Below are 23314 nucleotides of genomic sequence, written 5' to 3'. Positions count from 1 at the left end.
TGACGGCTCTAAAACAGCTGAGGCGCGATGGACTAATTTTACGCTGTTAAAAGAAAATCTTTCAGGTAAATCATTAAATTTTCTCAGTTTATTTTTTTTCAGGCAAGCAAAAAAAAAAAACACAAACATTTCCTCCATGTTTCTCTTCCGCTGGTTAAAAACCGTATGCCTGCCCAGATGCATGCCTGTCCTTCCATTGACTGCCTATTTATATAAAATAATTCACCTAAATTAATTAAACCAAAAACAAAGGAACATGACTAAATAACCAAACAACATAATCTCATAACGGATATCAAACAATGAAGTAAAATAAACTTAGCTAGATTATGCAGAAAAACAAAGGAACATTTTTAATTATTAATAAATAAAATAATTGGCTCCTCCTTTTCTCTTTGATGCTTTTGTTGGCGTCACAAATGTTCAGATAATAGTTTCAGCTTGTTAGAAAGACTGAGGGAGAACCTAATTTAGTTTCTTGTTTCCGCCCGGACCGCTATCAGTGTGACGCGCATTGAATCTTTATTTCTTCATGGTGGATATTTGTGTGCGTAATAAATAAAGTAAGATCCTTTTAGATATTACTTTACTCCTTACATGTTCTGCATTAATATAGTTGTAGTGTGAATCAGTAATTTGCGCCATATTTCTCTGTTTCCTGCTGTTCTGGTTAGCTGCTGTGATTGCTAGCTCCGGTTAGCATTTGTTGCTAATAGTAGTTTAGCTAATGCTGCTGCTGCCTAGAGTTGCTGTATTTGAAGCTGCATGGCTTCTGTTATTGCTGCTGATCCAGCAGTGTTTCTATGAGGATTGCTGGGATTTTGGTTAATTGTTATTTCTGTAGCTGTTTGCTGAAATGTTTAGTGAAATCCTAATTTGGCTCATAAACACTTTTATGTTTGTTCCTTTTTGCAGAACCAGTTCTGGTTGGGATCTTCTCAGTACTTAGAGCTGCTCTAATCTGTGTGGTAAAGATCTAACATTCCCTCAACGATCACAGCCTAATGGTTTCCCTTTCATTACATTTTCAGTTCTGACTTTTCATCATTTCATATTTGAACCATCAGCTTTTCTCAACTGATTTTATTCCTATTATAGAAATATTTACATCTGCAGCAGAAACACTAAAGACATCACTGGCTGTCGCTCCTTCTCCTCCTCCTCCTCCTCCTCCTCCTGTCCGTCTCTCATCTTCTTCCTCCTGTTTTGTTGTCAGTCTAGAAGCTGCAGATGCTGCTGAGCTCTGGAAAGAAGTGCAGCAGCTGGAGGCTGAACTGAGGAGCTGGAGGGAAGCAGGAGAACCAGGAGAGGAGGAGACACTGAAAGATGGCGCAGGTTCTACAGCAGCCATCAGGTTTGGATGTTTGCTCCTCCTTCCTCCTTTCTTATTGTAGAGGAGGTGTCAGGGAGCAGCTGAAAGGTCTCTGTGTTCAGTTTAATCAGCTTTAATGATGCTCCTTCTGTGACCAATGGAATATAAACCACTAAAGGTCAGATTAGGATTTATCCTTGATATGTTTGGACAGATGAGGAAAGTTAGCTGAAAATGAATTTAGGGCTAAATGTGGGAATGTTGGCTGAGTTTAAACAGATCGTCTCAATTAGCTTTTAATGATTAATGAACTTTATAACAAACATTAACATTAATAACGTTTCTTTTCCTGCAGGGAAAGTTAGAGACGCTGATTTTAGTTTAATGAGTGAATAAACTCAGGAAATGTGGAAACATTTTATTATAATCAGGTTTGTTTCATTTGAATCTTTGTTAAAGCAGAGGAGAGAACATCTGGAGAGCAGATGTGGAGCAGCAGGAGGAGGAGCCTGATAGCGGGACGCTAACAGCTGCTGCCGCCATCAGTAAGGATTGTTTAACATTTTAAGAAGGTGGGACTTTATCGCCTTTATTATGATTCATTCATTAGAAACATTTTAACGCCCTGAAAAATAAATGTTTTTAATATCTTGTTCTTATAGACGCTAAAAGCAGGAACCTTTGAACTCCCTGTTTCTGGTACGCCTGTATACCCGACGCACAGCGTTAGATCCGCCTCGTTAAAATCCTAATTCTGACTCCCAGAGACCTGATGTGGCAGAAAAGCTTTGATCTGGATCAAATAAAAGGTTTAAAATCTGATTTTAAGCTACAGAGCTGTGCATGATGGCCGCCGATTCATCGCTCTCACAGCATCCATCAATAACGACCTTTATTGGCGAAACTTCCAACAATCCTTTCATTTGTTGTTTAGCCTTAAACACCAGATTGAAAATGTAAAGAGCAGCATAAAGATTCTGCTTTTCATTCTTTCTAACTTAGATCCTTAGAAAGGAGTCGGTATTAGTGAGGAAGCAGCCATGGGAATCTGAAACCTTCATCCTTCCAGAGCTTCAGCCTCTAGAGCTCATCAATCAGACGCTCGTTAATCGGACCCGTTAAAAAAATTCTATCTACAACCGAAAGAAACTTCAGCCGCAGATTCTTCTTCTCTTCCTCTGCATTCCTGAGCGACGACCTGCTGCCATAATAATGATCATTGAAGAAATGATCATATTCATAGATATGCTAATGATTATAAAGTTAATGAATAATATTTTGACTGAAATCCTTTCTTCCGTTTGTGCTTTAGATCCCGGAGCTTTACCTGGTTATGGTTATACTAGAGAATAACTGCTGATCAGTTTTACTAGTTAGTTTAAACGTTGACCAGATGCAGGTTGACTAATAAATTCTTCTGCTCCTTCCTTTAAGCTGCTCAGAGAAAAGCAGTTCTGTGTTCTCATTTCTGCCACCTGCTGGACAGACGGTGTATAGTTTCCTGAATGTGGTTTGCAGGGTGATGAGGAATCACACTTTGTTAGCCACGTAGGAAACATCCTGGATCTTTCAGTTGAAATGAGGATTCTCTTCTTTCTTTATGTGCCTCTGATTTTATACCTGCTCTCCTGTAGAACTGATATTTGTCTTTTTCTTCTTATTTATTGGTCATTTGGTCTTTCTATGATAAATAAACACAAAATGCTTTATTCTCTGGCAGGTAGAGAAAAAAAAAAACAAGGTGTAAAACAGAAAATCAAATAAGCTCAAAGGGAATAATAATCAGAAGATGTTTTAATGTAACCAGATTGATCTACTGACAGAGACACTGTAAGGTTGTTCATAACGGATGTGATGTTTTCACTGCTGCCTGCAGATGTTAAAGAAGAGGCTCCTGATGCCGACCAGCAGGAGCTCCACCGCATCAAGGAGGAACAGCTGAGTGTGAAGGAGGAGGAGGAGACGCATGATAGCAGCTTTCCTTCTGTTCCCGTGAAAACTGAGGAGGAGGAAGAGAAACCTCTGTTCTTTCAGCTTCATCCGCACAAAACTGAAGACGCAGATTTTCCAATCAGAGCTTCGGCCGAACATATAAAGGTAGAAATGAAAGAGGAGGACTCTGGAACAGCGGAGACCAGCAGGAAGACGGATCTAAAGAGTCACGGAGGCTCTGGAGAGCGTGGAGAAGATTCTGAAACCGAGGATAGCGAGGAGGATCGGGAAGAGAGCAGAGTTCCTGAGGCAGACACAAACACTGTCAGCAAATCTGGGAAACAAGATGCTAACAGATCTATTCTGAGTCGTTCTACGCCGAGATCCATGACTTCAGGACGTTCCATCGATGAGAAATGGTTCACAGAGAGGAAAGAAGAAGAATCACTAAAGAAAAATACTAAACAGCTAAACTGTAGTGATGCTAACATGAACACGGGGGAGAAGTTATTCGATTGTACTGTTTGTGAAATTAGATTCACTAGAAAACATTCTTTAGACATGCACATGAGAAACCACACAGGAGAGAAACCCTTCGAATGCGATACTTGTGGAAAAAAGTTTATCACCAATTCAATTTTAAAAAGACACATGAAAGTCCATACTGGAGAGAAACCTTTCAGTTGCGACACTTGTGGTAAAAGTTGTTACTCAAAGTCTGAATTAAACAGACACCAGAAAGTCCACACAGGAGAGAAACCCTTTATTTGTGATAATTGTGGGAAAGGATTCATCACCAAGTCCAATTTAAACAGCCACAGAAAAATCCACACTGAAGAGAAACCCTTTGTCTGTGATTGTTGTGGTAGAGGATGTTCCTCAAAGTCTGAATTAAAAAGACACAAAAGAATCCACTCAAAAGAAAAAGCTTACGGTTGTGATACATGTGGGAAAAGATTTAACTCCAAAGGAAATTTAAATATTCATAAACAAATTCACAGTGGAGTAAAACCCTTTGACTGTGATGTTTGTGGAAAAGGATTTATCACACAGTGTGCTTTAATCAGACACATGAGAACCCATACAGGAGAGAAACCCTTTGTTTGTGATGCCTGTGGAAAGGGATTTACCACCACGTCAAACTTAAACACTCACAAACTAAGGCCCCGTCCACACGAAGTCAAAACGAACACGAAACGCTGATATTTTCCAAAACGTTTGCCGTAAAGACGGAGACGTAAAATAAATGTGAGCGTCCACACGAATGCATGAAAACGCTGCAAAATGTATGCCAGGCCTGTAAGTGGCGCTGTGGTGCCAAAGCAAAAATAAGCGACGAAATGTAGGGCATGCGCACTAATATTTATACATGGTTGCCCTGCGGGTCTATTTTCGTGGTTAAGTCAAATTCAGGTGCTGAACTATGTGGTCGATATTGCTCTGTTCTTCCTGGAGATATTCCAGAAGAAGAAGATTCTGTTGTAAGCCCGACCAGCCCGACAGCAGGGTGAGTAGCATTAGCAGCAACGGCGCCATTGTTGTTGTGATGTGTCGCGCTTGCGTGTTTAGAGGCGACGCTATGACGCATGCGTGTAAAAAAAAAAATGCGGTTAGGGTGTAAACATGGAAACGCGAAAACGGCGTTTCAGAATCTTCCCACTCTGAAGGGTGAATAAAAAAATGATCGTTTACAGACCCCCGAAACGCCGGCTTCGTGTGGATGAGAGGCTGGTTTGGTGAAAAATTTGTGCGTTTAGGCCAGGGTTCGTCTTCGTGTGGACGGGGCCTAAGTCATAATGGAGGAAATGTTTTTGTTTGTGATGCTTGTGGAAAAGCATTTAGCTCCAGTGCATATTTAAAAATGCACAAAAGAATTCACAGTGAAGAAAAACCATTTGTTTGTGATGCTTGCGGAAAAGGATTTACCTTCGATTCATATTTAAAGACACACAAAATAATTCACCACGGAGAAAACCCGCTTCGTTGTGATATTTGTGGGAAAAGATGCGCATCAACGTCATATTTTAACAGACACATGGAAATTCATTATTCTGCTGAGAAACTTGGAGGAAAAAAAGTTACCCTTAGTTGACATATTAGCAACACGTTAAAATCCACAGAGAAGAAGAACTTCTGGCCGGTTTGTAAAGTATTTCCACCCTGAGGCTGTAGAGCAGCGGCTTCAGACCCAGAGCCTTGGTGTCCTGAAACGTTCACGCTTCCTGCAGAGCTTCAGGCGGCCAGGATGAGATAAACAGCTTCACCCGGTCTGACTGCCCCCACACCGGCCCCCTCCCTGCCCTCACCTCTTCACTGAGGGGGGGCGATCTCCACCCTGTGTAAGACCTCCTGTGTGGCACCGGTTCCCCAAAATTACTATTTATTATTAATATCTTTTATGTTCCAGATTCTCCTGTTCTTCCCTCCATCTCCAACCTTCTAACTATTTATTCCTAATTAACTTCTTTGAGGCCCAAAAACTTTTCCTTGATCCTGATTTTCTCTGCCTTCTGATTGGCTCTGATCGGCTCTGATTGGCTCTGATTGGCTCTGATTGGCTCTGATTGGCTCTGATTGGCTCTGATCGGCTCTGATTGGCTCTGATTGGCTCTGATTGGCTCTGATCGGCTCTGATTGGCTCTGATTGGCTCTGATCGGCTCTGATTGGCTCTAATCGGCTCTGATTGGCTCTGATTGGCTCTGATCGGCTCTGATTGGCTCTGATTGGCTCTGATTGACTCTAATCGGCTCTGATCGGCTCTGATCGGCTCTGAGCCGTTAATGACGGACGCTATGAATAAAATGAGTCTCTACTGTTATTTGCGTCTCCTGTTCACCGCCTCATCCCAGCAAAGGCGCATCAGCCATAAGGTTCCGCTTTAAAAACACTCCTTTAAGCGTCGGCTTAGCGCCTACAATAAATGCTATTTTTATTTATTTTTCTGTCAACCTTCCTTCAATAAAACTCTTTCTTCATCTAAACTGCATTCTGCTAATTCCCCTTTATTCCCTTAATTCTCTAACCACCTTTCTCCTCCTTTTAACTCCTCTATCTCTCCTTTCCCATCTCACCTCCACCAACCTGCAGCGTTTATTTATTTTTAAACCAACTCTGGGCTCCTCAGAGCGACCAGCCTCCACCTTCCCAGATCACTTTCGGATCCATAAACACTGACGGCTGTTTCCTAGCAACAGATTTAGGAAGAGTTTGATTTATCAGTTAACTTTGAAGCTGCTGCTGCTCCTGTGATTGGCTAAAAAACTCACCATGGAGGCAGGTAGCCAATCAGCTGGAAGAATTGCTCTGGATCTCTTTTCTCTTATTTGTTCAAGATGTAAACAATAAAGAAGCGATGTTTTATAGGATACTGAAGGTATTTAATCCATAAGATTGTTTTTTATTGTTATTTTATTAATGATTTGTTGTTTTATTGTTGGTCTGCTCTATGTTTTATAAAATAAAGTGAATATTGGGTCATTAGCTAGAGATCCATTAAGATCTTCCATCGCTTTAAGGTCAATATTCATTATTTCCCATCAATCTGTTGGTTTTAATGGAGAGAAGGTTTGTCGCCACCTGCTGGTGACATCCTGCAAATAAAAACTCATCTGTTTAAAACTCTTTACTCTTTAATAATTTCCCAGCCTTTTTATTTTTTATGGTTTTATTTTGTTTTTTGACTTTGCTTCTGCTTTTGTGTTTTTATCTTTGGTACGGTGGCCTGGAGGGTCCAGATAGGTGCCTTTAAAATAAAATGTATTATTATTAAATCTGTAATGAGAGAAGCTTCAAATGAGAAACTCTTGAATTAGTCACGTTTTTATTTGGATTTAATAAAAAATCTTTTTTAGAAACAATAGAAATTAAAAAAAAATTCATCCTTCATTTGCTTAAAAATCGGAATGTTTAGTTTTCCTGTTTTTAGACCAAAAGCTGAAGATGCTGCTGAGTTCTGGAAAGAAGCTTTAATTCTGAGATTAAAGTCAAAAATGTGACTTTGTTCCCATATTAAACTGAAATTAAATAAAAAAAATCTGTTAATTTTTAAATTTTTCTAGTGACTCTAATCCTCTTCTGGCGACTGTTCACTGGAAATTATGCTTATTTATTTTTTATTATAAAGAATTTTCTAATAAAGTGTATAAAAATAAAAACTCTGTCGGTTTATTTATTTTTTTATTGTAAAGAATTTTCTACTAAAGTGTATAAAAATAAAAACTGTCGGTTTTTTATTTTTTATTTTAACTGGGTCCGTCTTGATGAGTCACGTCCCGTGCTGATGACGCAATCAGCGTGCGCCGCGGTGCGGGCCGGTGATCAGCGTGTCCAGCTGCTGCTAATAAACCGGCCGATGGTGAAACATGTCGGTGTTTCATGATGAGGTGGAGATTGAAGACTTTGAGTTCGATGAGGAAACGGAGGCTTTCTACTTCCCGTGTCCCTGCGGGGACCGTTTCTGCATCACTAAGGTGGGACCCGCCGAACCGCGGCTGAATTCTGCTGGATTCCTGTTAAACCTTCCTGTAGGAACCAGAAACTGATCCACTGACAGATTAATGTTATTTTATTAATGTCGCAGATGTTCGGCTGATTTCGGCTCGGTCTGTTTAATTATTTAAGCTCATATTTAGAAGTTCTGTACCTCCATCCTGCTGCTTGTGTAATCCTTTATTAGCCTCATTTAAGTTTCATATTTTGGTTTAACTACTTTCTTTTTTTACTACCTTTAACTTTTCTGTTTGTCCCATCAGGTGTAAATGAACTAATATTTCTCTTAAATGTAAACAGGAAGTAGTGTTTTTCTGGGCTTTTATACTGAAGGGTCATTCCTTTCAGAATAAATCAGTTATTATTTATAAAACATTTTAATCCCAGTTTGTGTTTTCAGGAAGACCTGGAGAACGGAGAGGAGGTGGCCACCTGCCCCAGCTGCTCGCTCATCGTTAAAGTCATCTATGATAAGGTCAGTCTGCAAGGGGCGGGGCTAGATGAGGGCCATGGCCACCCTCAGCCAATCATTGGCCACCCCCTACCATTATTTCCCCTCTAAAGGCCTGGTTCTCCTCCTGCAGCAGTAAGATTGATGCAGACGTTTTTGATTTATGCTCATTATTACAGCGTGGTCTGTTCTATATGCTGTGGATCTAGATACGGCCGAGGCGGGGAGGAAGTGGGGGCGAGTTTAGTCTGATGATGGAGGAACATGAGGGCCAAAAATAGCGGGGATCCAGGTGGAGAAAGGCTCTCGCTCAGCTAGCTGGTCAAACGAGTTCATGGTCACGAGTCGTTTTCCGCATTTTTGGTCATAAAAACAAAACGAGCCGGCCTCCTGTCTGCGCAGCGTCTGCAGGGAGGGGGTGGCTTTTTGTTCACTGCGACGCATACGCAGACGACCTGGTTTCACAGTATAAATCAGCCTTAAGTCAGACGGTGGCAGCACTATGGAAGAGGATTAGGGCCACACAAAAAAAATAAGTTAACCGATTTTTACAAATTTTTTATCTCAGTATTATATGAGGAAAAATAGCAGATTTCTGACTTTTTCTCAGAATTCCGACTGAATTCTGACAGCTAACAAACATGTTAGCATCCAGCCGTAGCCATGTCTGTTTTAGAGACTAGCTCTCTTGTTTTAATCACCTTCTGCTCTTCCATTAATCAAACAGCATCAGCAGGGACCCTCAGGGACGGAGAAAGTTGCATAATTGGGTCATTTTCCACCAATGTGTTCCTGTTTCTCCCAAACAACTGAAGCTGAGTTCTCCACATCTCTGCCTTCATGGAGACCATCTACATTAAGATCCACAATTCTGAGATTAAAGTCTGAATTCTGAGATTAAAGTCTGAATTCTGACTTTTTTCTCACATACCGAATTAAACTTTAAAAATCATTTCATCTTTTTTTTTTTTTTTTTAGTGGCCTTAATCGTCTTCCGTACGGTAATGATACTATAAAGTGAAATAATCAAAACATTAAAATTTTTCATATCTCTTAAAGTTCCTTGATTTCCACCGACCGACCGACCGACCGACCGATACGGAGGACCAATCCTGCCTTAATTCTAAATACATTCAGAAATAAATGACTTAATAATATAAAATTGCTTGAAAAAGTAACTAATTATATGAACTTTTGTGCCATTAAATATAAGAAAAAAATAATTTATGTTTTTGTCAATTGATCAATTATTAATCTAAAAATATAGATTTTAACTTCCAGTTTAGTTTTTTATTCTCTTCTTGCCTTTATGCTGATTGGTTATTAACTCATTTATTCTGTTTAACATTTCTTTAATTCGTTATTTTGTCTTTGTGTTTATTGAAAGTGTTTCTTTGTTCCGTATTTCCACTTTTTATTATTTCACATTTATTCACAAAAACATTTTTAAATCTGTTTTTAGATGAATAATTGATAAATTGATGAAGAAATATCATATTTTTATGATTTTTTCACATTTAATGGCACACACAATCCTATTATTTTATATTAAATCATTTATTTCATCCATTAAGCTCGGCGCGCTCGCTGTCATTGGAAGGAGGAGCTTTCTGTAGATATGCAGACATAGAATGACTCGTATCAACATGAGCTGAAGGTTCAAAATGCCGACCCTGGGTCGCAGGCGGGACCTGGGAACAATTTAAACTTTAAAATGGAAAAACTTTCTATTTTTATTTTATTTTTATATAAAAATCCACTTTATAACATGGATGCATAGAAATGTAACTTATTTCAGGGTTAAATTCTGTTTAAAGTAACAGATTCGAATTAAAAATGGACCTTTACTGGTTGATTTCCTTTATTGGGACCAGCTGATCTATACCTTTTATCTAGATGTTTAAATATACGGCTCTATTTCTTAGCAGATCTGTAGGAACGTTTATTCTGTCTTTAATTAGAAAATATGGATGTTTTGCTCATTGATTGTGAGGTCAGCCTGGATCCACCCCGAGCTAGAAACGTTTTCTGGCTCCGCCTCTGCTGACATCATCAATAGATCTGGATTTATAGATGGCGTTAGATAATGACGTGCCTTGAGATGAGATTCTGTTTATAAAAGTTCTAGAATCTTCTGTGATCTTTGAGGAAAGTTCTGATGAAACGAACGTCTTCCTGAAACCTGCAGGAGCTTTTCATGGCGGGCGAAACCATCGAGGCTCCATCTGAACCCAAACTGCAGCGCGTCCAGTCCTGAACCCGGGTCGCTTCCATCGGCGGCGCCGACGCCAGGCTGCGGCGGTTCTCCTCTCAGAGGAGCAGCAGGAGGAGCAGCAGGAGGAGCAGCTGCAGCACCTGAAGGAGGAACACAGGATTACCCACAACAGAACTTTGATCTGAGCTTTTAGAGACTGGGAGCCGATCTTTGGATAATTTCACCGCTGTGATGCTTTTTAGATAATAAATATCATTATTGTTCATTTTTAACATTTTATCAGCTTCTTTTTCCACTTTTAGTTCAGCTAATAAATCAGATTTCTTCATATTCAGAAACTTTTTCCCATCATTACACAAAATAACAGCTTTTTAAAGGTTAATATCTTTGAACTTAAGAAATTCAGGTCATAATAAGAGCCTATATTTTTATACTTGTTTGTTATTTATTGTGATAAAACATAGAAACATCCTGTGAGTCGATCCTGACGCCTTCCTAACCGCCTGGAAGCATCGCAGCGTTTTCTTCCACATGGATTCAAACTTTATCTGGAATATTTTGACTTTATTCTACAAAACAGTTAATTTTTATTCTGTTATGATGGAAAATAAGTTACAAAAAATAATAAAGTGACCCTAATTCTGTCCCATTGTGGGAAAATAAAGGGATTTTCTATTCTGTTCTGTTCTTTGCTCCCCTTCCTGTTACAGGTGATTTGTCTCCCTCTTTTGGTGAAAGAAAGAACTGCAGCATCAATTTTTAAAACAAATTTCCCATTTTAACAAACCTTTAGAAACTATTTGGTTTGTCGTGGGAATAAAATCACCACTCAGACATTTTCTGGTGAAACAAAGTGAGTAAAAACATTTTTCACTGGATAAATCGCATCACTAAATATACGAGAGAGAAATCTAAATTTTCCAACTAACCAGCTACTATAATGAGCTCCACATGACCTCCCTACTGATACTGTGAAACACCCTCATCTAAAGCTAAATTAGGTTAATAACTGACCAAAAATCTATTCTAAATAACAAACTCAATTCTAAGATTTAACTGAAAATGGCTCCTATATATGTGGCGCCGTTTGTAAAGTTAATCAGACAGAAATATTTATGGTTATTTAGCGAGTTTAAAGCAAAAAATTTCATTTTTTCACTATGTCATTCATTCATTTATAAAAACCTTGTTAAATATTTAGTTTGCAAACTAAACATATACCGTATTTTCACGACCATAAGGCGCACCGTACTAAAAGGCGCAGTCTCAGTTATGTGTCCCATTTCTGTATTTAACACACACATAAGGCGCACCGGACTATAGGGCGCGTTTTTTATATACAGGTACATGTCCTCTACTACCTTTAAATACCTCTACTGCGTATTTAAAAATACAGCGGGAGCAAAACTGAGTATGACTGTGCTTTATTCATGTATTTATTACAAAGTATTAATCAAACCTGGCAGCTGGCCGTGAGACAGACACATCGCAGATGACAGACTGCTGTGATCACTCCTATATTAACTTAAAATCCTGAAACCCGCCGACAGAATATGTTTGCTTTTATTGCCGGTATCCTGGTGCCTGCAGTTTAAATTATTTAGATGAAAAACACCTGCCAGCCGCCGCGGTGAAGAGGAGGAGACGCGCCCAGAGGCTGCTGTTGAATTAAGTTTTCAGGTAGAAAAATAGAGCGGGAGCAAAACTGAGTATGATTGTGCTTTATTCATGTATTTATTACAAAGTATTAATCAAACCTATCAAAGTCATCATCCTCTGTTTCTGAATTAAACAGCTGCGCTAAATCAGACATGCCAGTTTCCCCTTCTTCGCTGTCAGTCACTTTCCGTGCAGCGTGGCTCCTCAGAAATAATGCCGGCTTTTGTGAAAGCTCGAACAACAGAGCCAGCAGACACGTTAGTCCAAGCATCTACAATCCATCCGCTAACGGTGGCGTAACTTGCCCGGCGCTGCCTTCCACTTATCCTGAAACTGTGGTCTCCGTCTGTCATCCATCGCTCCCACGCCGCTCGCAGCCTTACTTTGAACGGCCGCTTCACACCGATGTCGAGCGGTTGAAGTTCCTTAGTCAGACCCCCCGGGATAACGGCGAGCACAGCGTTCATTGATTCACCTTTTTTTTCACATCGGCTGTGAGATGGGCACGCAGCGATGGTGATGGGTGGAAAAAAACACCTGTTCTCCTCACATAGGCTACACCTCCCTCAGCCACGCTTTCATCATCTCCTCTTTCATCAGAGCGCTCTGTCTGTCTCGCTGTCAGCTCCCAGATCAGCTTCTCTGATTGGTTGATGCGGCGCGCCCAGCAGCAAAGCTTAAAATTTTCCATCTGGAGCAGCAGCAGTGCGTTGGCGGTGCATCAGATGCTTAAAGGATCCCGACGTGCTGCACCTGCGGCTCAAAACGTGCTGCGGGACCTTTTGCTGCACCTATCCGCGCGTCAACCATTGACTTTGCATGTAAACTCGCTGCTTCTGCTGCACCTGCTGGGTCCGGTTCACACCGATGTCGAGTGGTTGAACAGCGAGCACAGCGTTAATTTGTTTCCCCATGTTTTTCACATCAGCTGTGAGATGGGCACGCATGGAGTTACAGATTAATGGTGATGAGTGGGAAAAAAAACACCTGGTCTCCTGACATTCAGCCACTCTTTCATCATCTCCTCAATGAGGTGGTCTCAAAAGTCGCAGTTACAACACACATAGGGCGCACCGCACCATAGGGCGCACCGCACATTTTGAGGGAAAAAAAAGACGTTTAAGTGCACCTTATAGTCGTGAAAATACGGGTATATGCCACACACACATATATATAAATAGAGACAGAGATGTGCGTCAAAATATTTTTCTGTATATAGTAATAAAAGTATCTTGTCTGAGTGGCTGCGCTTTGCAACATGCATCCATCCTATTAGAATATTCTATTCCTATTAATCCCACTAAGAATATTATAAATACTTTGCTTTCAGCTAAAATAAAGCCCTATAAATTAGTTCAATATTCAGAAAGTTAAAGTTGATTAAAATTGATTTTGTTCCTGCTAAAACATTATGCTGACCTCCCCAAGATGGCGCCAACAAATCACGTCAGCATCATCAAAGATTTTGCAGGTTTGCCCACTTCCAAAGAATGCAACCATCTATAATTTTAATCATCTGTACATTCTAACAGTGAGAGACAGAATCCCAAAGAAAATTCTAGAAATTCTCATCATATGAATTTATTAAAACTGAAACCATCTGATGAGGAAAAACAAGTATTTGACCCCCTACCAAACAGCAAGCATTCTGGCTCCTACCAACCAGTTAGTCTTTCTTTCAGACACAGCCCCAATCCCAACCAATTATCTACATCAAATACACCTGCCTCACCTCGTTACCTGTATAAAAGACACCTGTTAACACCCATCATCCAACATCACCACCATGGGCGAGACCAAAGAGCTTTCTACGGACATCAGGGACAACATGTTGATCTGCACCAGGCTGGGATGGGCTACAAGAGAATCGGAAACAACTTGGAGAGAAAAGATCAACTGGTGCAGTTATCAGGAAATGGAAGAAGCAACCTCCCTCGGTCTGGGCCTCCACACAGGATCTGGCCTGGTGGGGTGTCCCTGATCATGCCAATGAGAGGGATCATCCCAAAACCATAAGGGGGGACCTGATGAATCAACTGAAGGCAGCTGGGACCACAGTTACAAAGAAACGGTTGGTAACACACTACGCCGTCATGGATTGAAATCCTGCAGCACGCAACGTCCCCCTGCTCAAGAAGAAACATGTACAGGCCCGCATGAAGGTCGCCATTCACCACCTGGACGACTCAGAAGAGGCCTGGAAGAAGGTGATGCGGTCAGATCAGACCAAAATCTCAACTCGTCGTGTTTGGAGGGCAAAGAACAGCAAGTACGACCCAAAGAACACCATCCCCACCGTCAAGCATGGTGGTGGCAACATCATGCTTTGGGGGTGCTTTTCAGCCAAGGGGACGGGACAACTCCATGGTATTGAGGGGAGGATGGACGGGGCCATGTATGGTGGAATTCTGGACCAACATCTCCTTCCCTCAGTGAGAGAGCTGAAGATGGGTGGAGGATGGGTGTTTCAGTACCACAACCACCCGAAGCACATCGCCATGGCAACAACAGAGTGGCTGAAGAAGAAGCACATCAAGGTTCTGGAGTGGCCTAGCCAGTCTCCACACCTGAATCCAGTTAAAAGTCTTTGGAGGGAGCTTAAAATTCCAGTTGTCAGGCAACAACCTGGGAACCAGAATGATTTGGAGGCTGTCTGCAGGGAGGAGTGGGCCAATATTCCTGCTGAAATGTGGAGGCTGTCTGCAGGGTGGAGTGGGCCAATATTCCTGCTGAAATGTGGAGGCTGTCTGCAGGGAGGAGTGGGCCAATATCCCTGCTGAAATGTGGAGGCTGTCTGCAGGGTGGAGTGGGCCAATATCCCTGCCGAAATGTGGAGGCTGTCTGCAGGGAGGAGTGGGCCAATATTCCTGCTGAAATGTGGAGGCTGTCTGCAGGGAGGAGTGGGCCAATATCCCTGCTGAAATGTGGAGGCTGTCTGCAGGGAGGAGTGGGCCAATATCCCTGCCGAAATGTGGAGGCTGTCTGCAGGGAGGAGTAGGCCAATATCCCTGCCGAAATGTGGAGGCTGTCTGCAGGGAGGAGTGGGCCAATATCCCTGCCGAAATGTGGAGGCTGTCTGCAGGGTGGAGTGGGCCAATATCCCTGCTGAAATGTGGAGGCTGTCTGCAGGGAGGAGTGGGCCAATATCCCTGCTGAAATGTGGAGGCTGTCTGCAGGGTGGAGTGGGCCAATATCCCTGCTGAAATGTGGAGGCTGTCTGCAGGGTGGAGTGGGCCAATATCCCTGCCGAAATGTGGAGGCTGTCTGCAGGGAGGAGTGGGCCAATATCCCTGCTGAAATGTGGAGGCTGTCTGCAGGGAGGAGTGGGCCAATATTCCTGCTGAAATGTGGAGGCTGTCTGCAGGGAGGAGTGGGCCAATATCCCTGCCGAAATGTGGAGGCTGTCTGCAGGGAGGAGTGGGCCAATATCCCTGCCGAAATGTGGAGGCTGTCTGCAGGGTGGAGTGGGCCAATATCCCTGCTGAAATGTGGAGGCTGTCTGCAGGGAGGAGTGGGCCAATATCCCTGCTGAAATGTGGAGGCTGTCTGCAGGGTGGAGTGGGCCAATATCCCTGCTGAAATGTGGAGGCTGTCTGCAGGGTGGAGTGGGCCAATATCCCTGCTGAAATTTGGAGGCTGTCTGCAGGGTGGAGTGGGCCAATATTCCTGCTGAAATGTGGAGGCTGTCTGCAGGGAGGAGTGGGCCAATATTCCTGCCGAAATGTGGAGGCTGTCTGCAGGGTGGAGTGGGCCAATATTCCTGCTGAAAATGTGGAGGCTGTCTGCATGGAGGAGTGGGCCAATATTCCTGCTGAAATGTGGAGGCTGTCTGCAGGGAGGAGTGGGCCAATATTCCTGCTGAAATGTGGAGGCTGTCTGCAGGGAGGAGTGGGCCAATATTCCTGCTGAAATGTGGAGGCTGTCTGCAGGGAGGAGTGGGCCAATATCCCTGCTGAAATGTGGAGGCTGTCTGCAGGGTGGAGTGGGCCAATATTCCTGCTGAAATGTGGAGGCTGTCTGCAGGGAGGAGTGGGCCAATATCCCTGCTGAAATGTGGAGGCTGTCTGCAGGGTGGAGTGGGCCAATATTCCTGCTGAAATGTGGAGGCTGTCTGCAGGGAGGAGTGGGCCAATATCCCTGCTGAAATGTGGAGGCTGTCTGCTGGGTGGAGTGGGCCAATATCCCTGCTGAAATGTGGAGGCTGTCTGCAGGGTGGAGTGGGCCAATATCCCTGCTGAAATGTGGAGGCTGTCTGCTGGGTGGAGTGGGCCAATATCCCTGCTGAAATGTGGAGGCTGTCTGCTGGGTGGAGTGGGCCAATATTCCTGCTGAAATGTGGAGGCTGTCTGCAGGGAGGAGTGGGCCAATATTCCTGCTGAAATGTGGAGGCTGTCTGCAGGGTGGAGTGGGCCAATATCCCTGCTGAAATGTGGAGGCTGTCTGCTGGGTGGAGTGGGCCAATATTCCTGCTGAAATGTGGAGGCTGTCTGCAGGGAGGAGTGGGCCAATATTCCTGCTGAAATGTGGAGGCTGTCTGCAGGGTGGAGTGGGCCAATATCCCTGCTGAAATGTGGAGGCTGTCTGCAGGGAGGAGTGGGCCAATATTCCTGCTGAAATGTGGAGGCTGTCTGCAGGGAGGAGTGGGCCAATATTCCTGCTGAAATGTGGAGGCTGTCTGCAGGGAGGAGTGGGCCAATATTCCTGCTGAAATGTGGAGGCTGTCTGCAGGGAGGAGTGGGCCAATATTCCTGCTGAAATGTGGAGGCTGTCTGCAGGGTGGAGTGGGCCAATATCCCTGCTGAAATGTGGAGGCTGTCTGCTGGGTGGAGTGGGCCAATATTCCTGCTGAAATGTGGAGGCTGTCTGCAGGGTGGAGTGGGCCAATATTCCTGCTGAAATGTGGAGGCTGTCTGCAGGGTGGAGTGGGCCAATATCCCTGCTGAAATGTGGAGGCTGTCTGCAGGGAGGAGTGGGCCAATATTCCTGCTGAAATGTGGAGGCTGTCTGCAGGGAGGAGTGGGCCAATATTCCTGCTGAAATGTGGAGGCTGTCTGCAGGGAGGAGTGGGCCAATATTCCTGCTGAAATGTGGAGGCTGTCTGCAGGGTGGAGTGGGCCAATATTCCTGCTGAAATGTGGAGGCTGTCTGCAGGGTGGAGTGGGCCAATATCCCTGCTGAAATGTGGAGGCTGTCTGCAGGGTGGAGTGGGCCAATATTCCTGCTGAAATGTGGAGGCTGTCTGCAGGGAGGAGTGGGCCAATATTCCTGCTGAAATGTGGAGGCTGTCTGCAGGGTGGAGTGGGCCAATATTCCTGCTGAAATGTGGAGGCTGTCTGCAGGGAGGAGTGGGCCAATATTCCTGCTGAAATGTGGAGGCTGTCTGCATGGAGGAGTGGGCCAATATTCCTGCTGAAATGTGGAGGCTGTCTGCAGGGAGGAGTGGGCCAATATTCCTGCTGAAATGTGGAGGCTGTCTGCAGGGTGGAGTGGGCCAATATTCCTGCTGAAATGTGGAGGCTGTCTGCAGGGTGGAGTGGGCCAATATCCCTGCTGAAATGTGGAGGCTGTCTGCAGGGAGGAGTGGGCCAATATCCCTGCTGAAATGTGGAGGCTGTCTGCAGGGAGGAGTGGGCCAATATCCCTGCTGAAATGTGGAGGCTGTCTGCAGGGAGGAGTGGGCCAATATCCCTGCTGAAATGTGGAGGCTGTCTGCAGGGAGGAGTGGGCCAATATCCCTGCTGAAATGTGGAGGCTGTCTGCAGGGTGGAGTGGGCCAATATTCCTGCTGAAATGTGGAGGCTGTCTGCAGGGAGGAGTGGGCCAATATTCCTGCTGAAATGTGGAGGCTGTCTGCAGGGTGGAGTGGGCCAATATTCCTGCTGAAATGTGGAGGCTGTCTGCAGGGTGGAGTGGGCCAATATCCCTGCTGAAATGTGGAGGCTGTCTGCTGGGTGGAGTGGGCCAATATTCCTGCTGAAATGTGGAGGCTGTCTGCAGGGTGGAGTGGGCCAATATTCCTGCTGAAATGTGGAGGCTGTCTGCAGGGTGGAGTGGGCCAATATCCCTGCTGAAATGTGGAGGCTGTCTGCAGGGAGGAGTGGGCCAATATTCCTGCTGAAATGTGGAGGCTGTCTGCAGGGAGGAGTGGGCCAATATTCCTGCTGAAATGTGGAGGCTGTCTGCAGGGAGGAGTGGGCCAATATTCCTGCTGAAATGTGGAGGCTGTCTGCAGGGAGGAGTGGGCCAATATTCCTGCTGAAATGTGGAGGCTGTCTGCAGGGTGGAGTGGGCCAATATTCCTGCTGAAATGTGGAGGCTGTCTGCAGGGTGGAGTGGGCCAATATCCCTGCTGAAATGTGGAGGCTGTCTGCAGGGTGGAGTGGGCCAATATTCCTGCTGAAATGTGGAGGCTGTCTGCAGGGTGGAGTGGGCCAATATCCCTGCTGAAATGTGGAGGCTGTCTGCAGGGTGGAGTGGGCCAATATTCCTGCTGAAATGTGGAGGCTGTCTGCAGGGTGGAGTGGGCCAATATTCCTGCTGAAATGTGGAGGCTGTCTGCAGGGTGGAGTGGGCCAATATCCCTGCTGAAATGTGGAGGCTGTCTGCAGGGTGGAGTGGGCCAATATTCCTGCTGAAATGTGGAGGCTGTCTGCAGGGAGGAGTGGGCCAATATTCCTGCTGAAATGTGGAGGCTGTCTGCAGGGTGGAGTGGGCCAATATCCCTGCTGAAATGTGGAGGCTGTCTGCAGGGAGGAGTGGGCCAATATTCCTGCTGAAATGTGGAGGCTGTCTGCAGGGAGGAGTGGGCCAATATCCCTGCTGAAATGTGGAGGCTGTCTGCAGGGAGGAGTGGGCCAATATTCCTGCTGAAATGTGGAGGCTGTCTGCAGGGTGGAGTGGGCCAATATCCCTGCTGAAATGTGGAGGCTGTCTGCAGGGTGGAGTGGGCCAATATTCCTGCTGAAATGTGGAGGCTGTCTGCAGGGAGGAGTGGGCCAATATTCCTGCTGAAATGTGGAGGCTGTCTGCAGGGTGGAGTGGGCCAATATCCCTGCTGAAATGTGGAGGCTGTCTGCAGGGAGGAGTGGGCCAATATTCCTGCTGAAATGTGGAGGCTGTCTGCAGGGTGGAGTGGGCCAATATTCCTGCTGAAATGTGGAGGCTGTCTGCAGGGAGGAGTGGGCCAATATTCCTGCTGAAATGTGGAGGCTGTCTGCAGGGTGGAGTGGGCCAATATCCCTGCTGAAATGTGGAGGCTGTCTGCAGGGAGGAGTGGGCCAATATCCCTGCTGAAATGTGGAGGCTGTCTGCAGGGAGGAGTGGGCCAATATCCCTGCTGAAATGTGGAGGCTGTCTGCAGGGAGGAGTGGGCCAATATTCCTGCTGAAATGTGGAGGCTGTCTGCAGGGAGGAGTGGGCCAATATTCCTGCTGAAATGTGGAGGCTGTCTGCAGGGAGGAGTGGGCCAATATTCCTGCTGAAATGTGGAGGCTGTCTGCAGGGTGGAGTGGGCCAATATTCCTTTTTCAGCCTGAGCCATTGTAACCTCTCAGACAGAAGCTGTGAGACACTGTCATCGGTTCTTGGCTCCTACTCATCAAGCTTGACAGAGCTCAACCTGAGTAACAACAACTTGAAGGACTCTGGAGTTTTCCTCCTATGTTCTGGACTGGAGAGTCAAGATTGTGCCCTGGAAATTCTGAGGTAAGACATCCAGTGTTTTTATGTTGAAGTTTATCACAGCTGTAAGGTAGTGCCATTTAAGGATCCAAACCTTTTTATATTCAAGGAAAGTTAATCTGTGCCAGTCTGCACCCAGTTTGAACCCAGTCTGTGTCACTGACTACCCCTAAGGACGATGGTTTCGGAGGAACTGATCCTCATTTCGGGCGCTTCACACTCGGCTGCGAACCACTCCAGTGAGAGCTGTAGATCATGCCCTGATGAAGAACCTCTAGAACCTCAAAAGATTTCTATACTATAATAGAATTTCCCTTTAGGCTCCATAAAGTATTGATTGAAATATATCAGGTTTGTTTCCCATTAATGGAGATCAGGTTCTGCCTCAAAATAAACATGCTGCTTCTGGTAGTAAATATTTTCTTCTTCTCTTCACTCCAGGCCAATTAAATAAAGAAGTAGAATTATTTGGGAGCATAAATGAATTACTTTAATGAATTTCTTGTCAAACCAGGCTGAGCTCTTGTAACCTGTCGGGAACCAGCTGCAAACATCTGTCCTCGGTGCTACGGTCCCAGTCCTCTCGTCTGACTGACTTGGACCTCACTAACAATGACCTCAGCGACTCGGGGGTGAACCTCCTGTCTGCAGGCCTGGCAAGTCCACACTGCAAACTGCAGACTCTGAGGTCAGGAGGTTAATTCATCCGGTTTTCTTCTCCTGAATCTGTTTCTATGCTTCATTTCTGGGATGTTTCTGTAAGTCTATTAATAGTGAATCATTTTGCAGCCTGTCAGGCTGTCTGATCACAGAGGAAGGTTGTGCTTTTCTGGCCACTGCTTTGAGCTCCAACCCGTCTCATTTGAGGGACCTGGACCTGAGCTACAACCATCCAGGAGAAGATGGAGAGAAATTGATGACGGCTCGATTAGAAGATGGCCGTTCCAGACTGGAGACTCTCAGGTGCAGAAATAGCTGCAGTGAAAATCGGTTTAGTCTTTTCTTGAGTTGTTGTGTTTTAAGCCTTACGATGGTTAAACTGATATTTCATCACCTCATAAATCTCAGTTTAACTGGTTGTGAACCAAAAAAAAAAAAAAGCGTTTCTATTAGATTTAGTGTGAAAGCTTTATTACCTCTGATGTTCTCAGGATGGAGCCTGCTGGAGTCCAATACTTGAAACCAGGTTTAAGGAAGTGTAAGTATTTGTTTTTATTTAGTATTAATAAGGCTAAAGGATCAAAGCTCAGCTCCTGCTTCTTTCATCAGATTCCTGTCGGCTTGTTTTTGACCGGAACACGATAACAGGAAGGTGACGCATGAGGAGGAGGACCAGCTCTACTCGGATCATCCGGACAGGTTCGACTGGTGCCGCCAGCTGCTGTGCAGAGACGCTCTGTTTGGCCGCTGCTACTGGGAGGTGGAGCGGAAAGGAAGAGTTCATGTTTCAGTGACTTACAGAGGAATCGGCAGGAAGGGAGACAGCGACCTCTGTGAGTTGGGATACAATGAAAAGTCCTGGAGTCTCTTCTGCTCTGACGGCATTTACTCCGTCTATCACAACAACAAAGGAACATCGGTTAGTCTCAACTCCATCTCCTCCTCCTCCTCCTCCTCGGTCACCAGCAGAGTGGCCGTCTATCTGGACCATCCTGCTGGCCTGCTGTCCTTCTACAGAGTCTCCTCAGACTCGTTGATCCACATCCACACCTTCAGCACCAGCTTCTCTGAACCTCTGCATCCTGGGTTTGGAGTCGGCTTCAGGCCGGGTTCCTCCGTGTCTCTCTGTTTGGTTTAGACCCGGAGAGACGCGTTCCATCAGTCCTGCTGAAAAGCCTTCATGCTTTTAGCATCATCATCATCAGTTTGATCCAAACGTCTTGCTTTATCGTCTTTGCTGTTACAACATTCAGGTTTTCTGAAACAGTTTTTTTCTCCATAGATTGAAATTAGGAGCTTTTTAATAAATATATTATAAATATATTATTGTTTTAAAGGTTTTAAGGTTTTAAATTTAATTAGTTTGGTTCCTGACTGACCTTTTTTTATCTTAATGACCTTTGATTGATGATTGTGTTTAATTCTCGTTATTCAGCATTAATGTGTTTATCTGTTTATGAATCCTCTGTTCAGGAAAGTTTATTTAAAAACCTGCTGGTTTAAGGTTTAATCAGCCTTTCAAGTAATCAGGATGTCAATTAATCAGTCAAACAGTTTTCTGATGCTTCACAGGTTTAAGGTTCAAACTTTTATCCCAGAAGGTTAAAGGATGAATCTGAGTTTTTACTTCGGTTTCTTTTTGGTTCCATTGACAAATAAACACGTTTTAATTAAAAATAAAATGTTTGTTCACATTGTTTGAATAATTTAAAGGACATAATATTAAAATCTAATCATAATATATAAAAAAATAGGAATTAAAAATAAAACTATGAGATTTATAGTCCCCACAGTGCAGATATAGAATCTGTCCTTAAAGTACAACCAAAGCCATTTACACAGATAAAAAAGTTAAGAGGAAGATGTTTCATTCTGAAGAGATGCTGGTTTAGAGTTCAAAGGATCCTGAGTTCAACTCTGAAATCCCAGAGAATTAAATAATAGAATCCCTATAAAGGTTAAGTCCGTTTATTGGCTTTCAAAGTGAGAATTGAATCAAAAAGATAAATCCGCTACGAGAAGAGGTTGAAGTGTGACAGGGCCTGTGGTGTGATTGTTAAAGCATCGGCTCTGAAACTAGAAGCTCATGAGTTCAAATCCCTCAGAAGTTGATCTTCTGCTTTTCTAATGACTGTAGAAGAAGAAAGAAAAAGATAAATGCGCCCGGAGAAAAGTCCAAAGTGTGACAGGTGTCATAGCAGAGTGGGATTGTCTGCGACCGTAAGGCGCCAGTGGTGCAGAGTCTGAGTTCAATTCCATCTGTGGTTGATGTAGCCTGGAATTCCCACTGTGGTGGGTCAGGGAGGGGGCCGTGTCCCCTCCCTGACTTCCACAGCAACAACTGGAGGAGGTTATACATCAGGAAACAATGTCTGACTAGAAGTTTTAATGACAGTCAGTAAAAAGTTCTAAAGTTATGTTTCTAAAATACTAACAGTAGTGTTTTTACAGAACTTGAAAATGAACCACTTGCATTATATACAAACTAAATAGAACATTTACTACAACATTACTTAAGAACAGATTTAACTCATCTTTATTACATAGATAAGATTAGAGAACAAACAAATGCTTAAAGTGATTTAGTTCATTAGACTACTGTTGTTGGTGTTTTAGACATGTAACCGTAGCATTTTACTGCCTCCAGTTACATGAGTTAAATCGAAGGTTATGTTTCTAAAATACTAACAGGTGTAACCCATATACAACAAACAAGTGTTATACTTTTTCACAATTTGAGTACAAATAAAACAATACTGAAAGAAATCTTAATTAATGTAACTAATTAATGGTCATAAGTAATGTTCTTAGATGGGTTACATAAGTAATGTAGTATAATGCAAGTGGTCAATTTCAAGTTTTTTTTTATTAACAAAACTACTGTTAGTATTTTAGAAACTTTTCTCTGACTGTCAT

The 23314-nt window shown here is 43.9% G+C and overlaps 3 protein-coding genes across 3 annotated transcripts; all 3 read left to right on the top strand.

Moving 5' to 3' along the window:
- On the top strand, nt 1-7354 carry LOC119795348 (zinc finger protein OZF-like). Its single transcript, XM_038303294.1, has 5 exons — nt 1-65; nt 1222-1354; nt 1775-1857; nt 3189-4407; nt 5036-7354. The coding sequence occupies exons 4-5, from the start codon at nt 3416-3418 to the stop codon at nt 5334-5336; spliced, it is 1293 nt and encodes a 430-aa protein (XP_038159222.1). The 5' UTR covers nt 1-65; nt 1222-1354; nt 1775-1857; nt 3189-3415; the 3' UTR covers nt 5337-7354.
- Nucleotides 7355-7511: 157 nt separating this feature from the next.
- On the top strand, nt 7512-11079 carry dph3 (diphthamide biosynthesis 3). The gene is made up of 3 exons (XM_038303309.1): nt 7512-7714; nt 8134-8208; nt 10373-11079. The coding sequence occupies exons 1-3, from the start codon at nt 7607-7609 to the stop codon at nt 10439-10441; spliced, it is 252 nt and encodes an 83-aa protein (XP_038159237.1). The 5' UTR covers nt 7512-7606; the 3' UTR covers nt 10442-11079.
- A 2765-nt stretch (nt 11080-13844) lies between these two features.
- On the top strand, nt 13845-21685 carry LOC119795395. The gene is made up of 8 exons (XM_038303390.1): nt 13845-13995; nt 14171-14323; nt 14492-14675; nt 19589-19762; nt 20253-20426; nt 20528-20701; nt 20890-20940; nt 21047-21685. The coding sequence occupies exons 1-8, from the start codon at nt 13845-13847 to the stop codon at nt 21534-21536; spliced, it is 1551 nt and encodes a 516-aa protein (XP_038159318.1). The 3' UTR covers nt 21537-21685.
- Nucleotides 21686-23314: the final 1629 nt, after the last annotated feature.

Source organism: Cyprinodon tularosa, unplaced genomic scaffold, assembly GCF_016077235.1.
Source record: "Cyprinodon tularosa strain WSP-4 unplaced genomic scaffold, ASM1607723v1 ctg1135, whole genome shotgun sequence".
Taxonomy (NCBI): Eukaryota; Metazoa; Chordata; class Actinopteri; order Cyprinodontiformes; family Cyprinodontidae; genus Cyprinodon; species Cyprinodon tularosa.
Note: the sequence above shows the minus strand (reverse complement) of the source record. Positions and strands in the feature narration are given on the sequence as shown.